Here is a 7,457-nt window from a genome sequence, read left to right on the forward strand (position 1 = left end):
ACTGCTCACTAATTTTGTGAGAGTAAAACATTGTTAGCTGGCTGAAAAATATGATTTATATAAAACAAATAAACAAGCTTATATGAATAGGGACTGAGGGAGTACACTTATACATTTATCAATGACGGACTATGTTGACTTAAAGCAAAACTTGATCTATAATTTAGAACTACAGTTACGCTTCACATTCACACGATCCTTTTGTCTCCGTAACAAGAAAATGTTGTTCAATTGACTCAAACAGCACCAATTTTCAGTCATTTCTTTCAGGCCTTTTCGGATTATTAAAAAAACTCCCAAACCATAACGTCCACACGATGAGGATCACTAGTGTTGAAGCCCTTGTGTCTTCGGCGTTCATCGTGCTGCACGTCGGCACCACTCTGAAAACCCTCGTCCACTCGTCTCGACCCAAGCTCCCGCAGCCCGACTAACCTATAGGGCGAACACGCATGTGGTGAGGATATGCTAGACCGTCTCATCATCCTGGTCACACATGAGGTATCTCTGCATGCTAGCCAGTCGGGCATCCATCACCGGTTATACGTGCCAGGAAAAACTTGCAGCCAAGTGGTGCCCAAGATGTTCACAAACGCTTGCAAGGTTCGAAACTGATAGCCCATGTGAAGAAGCGTTTTGTAAGCTGACAGCCCATCTAAAGCCTTACAGGTCACCAGAGGAAGAATATCAAAACAAGTTCAATGATTCCAAAGAGTAACTCGCTGTTAAACTCATCTCCAGAAAACCTTGTTCAACTTCCATGTAGTTAAAATTTTACAGCAGTGCTTTCCTTCAATATGCTCAATTTCAATAACACTAAGGAACACTAAATTTCATAAATTAGTAAACTGAACTAACAGGGTTAGATATAGCTAAGCTACAGAAAATTTTTGGATGGCCACCTATACAAATGTTATACAAAGGGTCTTGCGGTTGATTTTGCATAACTTGACAGCAGTCACCATTTTCAGCTCAGAAGATAGCAATGCCTCGTCTCTAGCTGCTGCTGAGGGGGTGATACTGAGATAGCCGAAGTTTTGCAGGAATCCTCCTCAGAATGTACAGGACAAGAGATGAAGGGATAATTTCGACAAGCTGCAGAAAAGAAGGTGATAAGAACAGTGGAATTCCCAAACTGGAGCAGAACACATAACCTCATGCTTTGCAGAATTCATACGTACCAGGTAATAGAAGAAATTTAGAATTGGATGGTCAAGAACATCGAGGTCAGCTTCTTCGTTAAATGCATTGAAGCACATCTGCAAAGCAAATACAGTGTGAATTTCGTAAATGAATCATGAGAGCTAAACCTGCACAACTTCCAGTGGACAGAAATCCTTACCATTATGCATCGTGCCAAGAAACAGCAGAAACATATGCTGGCAACTCTGCCGACCTCTCTCAGCTTTTGTTGCTTCCCTTTTGACTCAATAGGAAAATATTTCAGCATGATGAAGAGCCTGCCCAACAAATCAGAATCGTATAAGTGCATATACTGGATACAGTGCAGTACATGTTTTGCAGCCAATCTGGGCAGTCCAATTGACTAACAAAAAAGTAAAATAAAAAAAATCATGCATTGCTGTTCAGAACTTTAAATAAACAGAGTAGTCATGATCTTGCCTTCCTCCATACAGCAGAAAACCCAAGGCAGTGAAAAAGGAAAGACCTGCAATGAATAACTTAGAAATGACTAGCACAGAATGATTTGGATTCCACCAGAGACACAGCCATAGAAAACCCTGAAGAAAAAAAAAAAATACTTTCATCAGAATGCCGTGAATAGCATAACAGGCTGCTGAATATAAACATCTGAAATTGAAATAAGAACAGTCATGTTGAAGACAAACATGAGCAACTCTTTAATACAAAACTTAGAAGTCATCCATAAAAAAAAAACCTGCTGCTAACTGCTTCATGTTTGTGTTAGTAAGCATCTCTATTTTGCCATTTGAGTTTTAAACATCAGAGATCTTCTTTCACATTATGCCATGAATTCTACAGTTTTAGTTGGCTTGTAATAATTTGGAATAACACCATATACAATGTGAATGCAAATGTTATTTTATCATTGATTGTGCAATGTTATTCAGCACAGAGCCACACAAATTCAAGCAAAATTTATACAAATTGAATTAGCAATAGACTCAGAAAGATGTTGCTTTACCTGCAATGCATAAACAACACAATTAATGATGTAGAAACCTGATCGAAGTCGATCAGTCATTAGTCCACGTGCTTGGTAAAGTATCTCAGCCCAGAAAAGTGCTAACAGCGCATAGGTAGTGAAGAATGCAAGCCCAGGAAGGTCAAGAATAACATGCTGAAAGATCTGGAGTAGAAATGAACATGAGCAATCCAAGTCAGGTCGGCCAAATCAAAATTATCATTTACATTACAAGACTAAGTTAAGGCATCCAGACCGGAGGGTTCACTTGTTGCACTTGGCGACGGAAAGCAAAGATAGAGCACCTGGCTGCAGATTTGCAATACAGCAAGATTAGCAGTAAACAACAGACAGCTGAGCATGAAGGAGAGCATGTAATGTTTTTCTCCAACATAGATTGAACTGCATACCCCCATTGACCACGAAATTCAGGAACTGGAAGACCTTTTGGGTTGTCCATCCATATTCAGGAACTCTGCGCTGTATCCTGGCAACTTGGATCTGCATGGCACATTATAATCATTTTTTTCTTCTATTTTTCAAATAATTTATTATTTAAACAGCAAGCATTGCATGTCAACCACAGGCATAAAGAAAGATACTAATGCTCTTACTTAATACAAATATTCAGATGCTATGCACACATTCTTATCCAGCACTATCTATCAGGTGAGATTTTGATGTATCAGAAAGATGCAAGCAACCTCAACTCCTCAAGTCCTTGTCCAACTATCTATCTCTATTCCAAATTGTGGTTTTCATCTTGATTGACCCAAACGCGTATATATATTCGTCCTGGTTATCATCTTTCACAAGGTTCGGACGCAATACATTATTGATAATTTGTTATCCTCATTCCTCAAGGCACAAAGCAAACAAGCATCTCTTTTATTCCCAACTAAAAGTTGCAGGTCGTGATACGGCAAATTCATGGTACTCATGTCAAATAGGTACTAAAAAAACAAGTATTTATTCTCCAGCAATGACATCAACACACCAACGGCACAGGCTTATTCCTTCGACGGTATCACGCCAGAGTAAATAATTCAGCAGAACCATCAACCATGAAAGCACGCATCTTTCCCTAGTGGCGTCCATATAGTATAGCTGCATTAACAGAAGGAGACGGGACGCTTACGAATGAGGCGGCGGCGATGACGCCGTAGAGCACGGCGAGGGCGCAGAAGATCCCGTCCTGCCACGCCGGCGAGCCGTTCACGCGCTCCCACCAATCTGCGACGGCCGCCGGCAGGGGCGCCGGCGCCGCCGCCATCGCCGCTCGGCGCGCAGCAGAGGGACCCTTTCGAAAAGAAAAGGACAGGACGACGCCAAAAGGCGTCGTCCTCTCTTCGACAGGAAACTCGTGGGGTGTGCTGTGCTCGCGGGATCCGGCGGCGACGGACGGCGTGGATTTATACGGCCGGGTCGTGTCGCTTTCGTCGCTCTAACAGAGGAGCACAGGTTGGTGTCCGGCTGTGTTGGGTACGGCCGCTCGCGCTATGTTTATACTCGTGCCTGGATTGATTATAATCCGATAAATAATCAATCGAGTAATTAGTTGGCCTCAAACTGCAACTCTGGAGCCGATTCGAGTTTGGAAAACGTCGTTTTCGCGGTGTGATTGCTGGCTCGCGGCTGCTATAGTCGGCCACGTTTGGGATTCGTCGAGCTGGGCAGCCGGATGAGATCAGCACACTCGGTTTGGGTTTTCGGTCTTGATTAATGATTAATCGCACGCGTTCTGGATTAGCTGCTGGATTTGTCACGCGAGGCATGTTTCCCACGCGAGCAAATTGGACGCCGTCCGGGCTGGAGAGTTGACATCTGTGGTGGTGAGTGGTGTCGCATGTTACCGGAGCTTGTCCATTAGCCAGCACCGTGATTGCTGTTCCTCTGAACAATCCAAACCTACAGCAAATCTGAAGCCTGACAAACGAAAATTTGCATGCATCATAGTGTGTATCTGATCAGATGCATATACTATGCTATTGTTTGGTCATGGGATTACTGAGGAGGGACATTTTCTACAGAGCGAGTTCTGAAAGTTGAAGAGGGAGCAATTCGTTGGCAGGTTTGGAGCACTTCCTACTAGATAAAGCAGAACATTCCTCCCAAATGGATGGTGTAAGGCGGATCCACGTGCCTGTTTGGCTAGCTATTTGCTCCTATCATGTAGTACTCCTTCAGCACAAATTCCCTGACAAAACGAACAGACATAAATATAGAGGACCAATGAATTCCGATTCCGATGCTACTATTTTCTTTGTCGTCTTTGGTGTTCATATATCTTCAGACTGTTGCCCATATTTCTCAGCGTTTCGCTGATCCTGAACATACCACGTTTTCTGAAGACAGGCAAATGCCGTCGGCCGATTAGTACAATTTTGCTATCGGATGCGTGAACATAGCTACTAATCCATCATACCATGTTTAGCGATATTACACCCCTTGCTTGCTGTCACACCAGCTTGCTAGTATTTACATTAGCTCAAGTGTTGCAGGATAAGGCATATTCGGACATTATCAATTAGTCCCTGCACGCATGACTTAAGATCTTTTTTCCCCGCACCAGAATTAAGAATATATCCATGCCTCGAGTTCATCATCACTCTTGTCTTGGCTGAGCCATTGGAAAACTAGAAGAGCAGCTACTGCCGTGTCGTCCATCGATGTCCATTCCTCTATAGATTCCTTGCTGAATGGTACCGGACACACATACAACCTTTGCACAAGTAATAAAAAAAAATCACACAGTACCAATTTTTTTTGTGCGGTGTTTAGAGCAGGACTTTTATTTGAGCTGCTTGTTCACATCAGCGATTTGTTAACGTACGGCCTCTTGAGCTGATAATATAATGTTTAAGATGGTCTCTCTCTTTTGCGAGAAGAAGACCAGTTAGCTCCGGGGCATGCATCACATTACGGCGCAGGCGTGGACGTTGTCGACGTGGAAGACGGCGAGCGCGTCGTCGTCGATGACATGCGTGAAGGCGTGGCACGGGTAGGACCCGATCATGGGGTCGTTGTAGCCGTGGCGGTAGTACCTGTCGGTGGCCATGTACGTGTTGTCCTCCAGGTACTGGATCGCGAACGGGTAGTACTCGCCGTCGTACGGCCACGGCCAGAACTCCGCCGCCCTGCCGGTCCGCCGCGCCGCGCGCAGCACCTCCCGCCGGTCCACGTACCCCGTCACCGTCACCTTCTGCCGGTCCATGTCGATCTCCACCGAGCTCACTCCTGCACTGCACAAACATATATCTGTTATATATACTACTGATGATGAAAATTGCATTCTTTTTTTTTGTTATATACAATACAAGTATTTCTGATGAACAAGGAATTATTCGTTCGTGCGTGCCTTGGAGCCGGGACATGGCCTTCCTGACTCGCTTCTCGCAGCCGTCGCAGTCCATGTGCACGTTCATCTCCACGACCTACCTTGGCCACAGAAAACACAAGCAAAACGTACGCCAACTGATCAAGCAACAGAAACTATATATATATATATATATATATGCATGTACCGTACCGTCGTCTTTCTCATTGACGTACGATCAGGAATCGGTTCACTCACGGATAACGCGTTCGACGAGGTGGTGCTCCTCTGCGTCCTCCAAAAGCGCAGCATTATTTTTCAGGCACCGTGCGAAGCCGGCTTCGATGGCCGCCGGAGTAGTGCAGGACGAAGCTTATAAATACTGCCGCGATAGCCCGATAGGAGGCCAATGTTTCACGGTAAGTTGCAAGAGAGCGACACCGATTGCATGCAGTTGGCGGATGCCAAAAGCACGCCGTCTCCCAACACACGAGGGCCGCCGGCCGGGGGAATATATGCGCCAGGAACAAATATTGTTCCGGGGAAGGATATCTGTTGGCCGGGAAGGCCTTGACATGTTGGGGGAAGAACATTTGTCATATCACCGGCAGGTTCCAGATAATGGATGAGATTTTTAGCCCGCGTCCGAGTCCGGCCGATCGTTTTCGGTCGCCCAGGCCACTTGCCAGTTGCCATATTGTGTTTCATGTCGTTTTATGGACAATCGGTCGGGAGTGACCTGGTATTAGTTCCACTCGTTTGTCGCTGGGTCAACCTAAATCTTGCTTGTTGAAAAAAAAACCTAAATCTTGCTAAAAAGTGTTTAACTAAAATAACATACCACGCATTTCGTTAAGAGAAAAATGAAATTGAGGAGCTGCTGGAGAACTATTTGAAGAAGCATTGAAAATGTATTGGAGTGCTGTTAGAACAATAAAATTGCCTTATGTCCCTGGTATGATAGGTTTATGACGATGGGATATGGTATTGAAGAGCTGCTCCTCTTTAGAATCTGAATCTAGATAACCAGCCAAATGGTTTCCACCATGTGATTCTGTTTCTAAGAGAAAATTTTCTCTAGAAAATTTGAATCTAAAACGTTTCACTTTGAGTAACTACAGTAGGACCCCCTACTTGAATCCCCTAGCTAAATATAGATGACAAACTAAAAATTGTGCTCCGGAAGGAACCCTATTTGAAACCTCAAATTTGGCTAGACACTCAAATCCTTCCCAGGGAGCTTATCTTTTGCCGTCATCACGTGCACATAGGCGTGACCATCCAGCCTCGTCGTCGCCACATGGGTGCAGGTCCGGCCATCCGTCTCTTCTTGGCTTCGTCGCATAGGAGTGCTCGTCCACCTCTTTTTGGCTCCATGCTTTCCGCGTGTTGGACAAAGGGATAGGAAGGAGAGCTTGACGCCCTCAATGATATATGGACCCCATTTGTAAGTGATTGTTGTCGTATTTTTTCGAGCTTTAGTTTCAAGGCTTTTATTGGAGTATATGCAAAATAGGGGGTCAAGAAAAGTAGAGACGAACACCTAAATAGGCCCTGATTTCAGTGCTCCTACTGGAATTGCTCTTAGAATCTTTGGATCCCTCCTTAATACACCCAAAGTCCTAGGAAGCAATCAATTTGTTGAAGAAATGTATTTCCTGGCCTGCAGATTGTTTTAATCGGAAAGAGTATTGAGGTACTCCTAAACTCATTTATATGGTAATTTGGATAACCAACAGGTTTTGATTTCCTCCCCACAGTATGAAACAACTAGGAATTGTAGTTGAGGCCCAGTGCTAATGTGTTAGACTTAATGGACTGGGCCGATTTGACGGGTTTTCTGCTGGCCCAGTAAAAGTGAGGCTTATTTGATTACTTCTATGCGTTGGATTTATTTAATGAACTAGGCTGATTTCATGGGCTTTCCGCTGGCCCGACGCAACAATATGCTCGTCAGGTTTTCTCTCCCTTTAA

The 7,457-nt window shown here is 44.4% G+C and overlaps 2 protein-coding genes across 3 annotated transcripts; both read right to left on the minus strand.

Annotated features, from left to right (window-relative positions):
* Positions 703–3,622, minus strand: LOC8073207 (tobamovirus multiplication protein 3). The gene is made up of 8 exons (XM_021459724.1): positions 3,306–3,622; positions 2,578–2,668; positions 2,424–2,476; positions 2,168–2,332; positions 1,624–1,742; positions 1,343–1,460; positions 1,182–1,259; positions 703–1,095 (listed from the first exon to the last, which is right to left on the minus strand). The coding sequence occupies exons 1-8, from the start codon at positions 3,438–3,440 to the stop codon at positions 997–999; spliced, it is 858 nt and encodes a 285-aa protein (XP_021315399.1). The 5' UTR covers positions 3,441–3,622; the 3' UTR covers positions 703–996.
* Positions 4,998–5,822, minus strand: LOC8073208 (heavy metal-associated isoprenylated plant protein 45). Of its 2 annotated transcripts, none has more exons than XM_021460538.1 (3): positions 5,742–5,822; positions 5,526–5,601; positions 4,998–5,404 (listed from the first exon to the last, which is right to left on the minus strand). In XM_021460538.1, exons 1-3 carry the CDS (start codon positions 5,793–5,795, stop codon positions 5,082–5,084), a joined length of 453 nt encoding a protein of 150 aa, XP_021316213.1. In that variant the 5' UTR covers positions 5,796–5,822; the 3' UTR covers positions 4,998–5,081. The 2 variants fall into 2 exon arrangements, with proteins under 2 accessions (XP_021316213.1, XP_021316212.1); XM_021460537.1 differs by having other exon boundaries at positions 5,697–5,807.

This window comes from Sorghum bicolor, chromosome 4 (genome assembly GCF_000003195.3).
Source record: "Sorghum bicolor cultivar BTx623 chromosome 4, Sorghum_bicolor_NCBIv3, whole genome shotgun sequence".
In the NCBI taxonomy this organism is placed as follows: Eukaryota; Viridiplantae; Streptophyta; class Magnoliopsida; order Poales; family Poaceae; genus Sorghum; species Sorghum bicolor.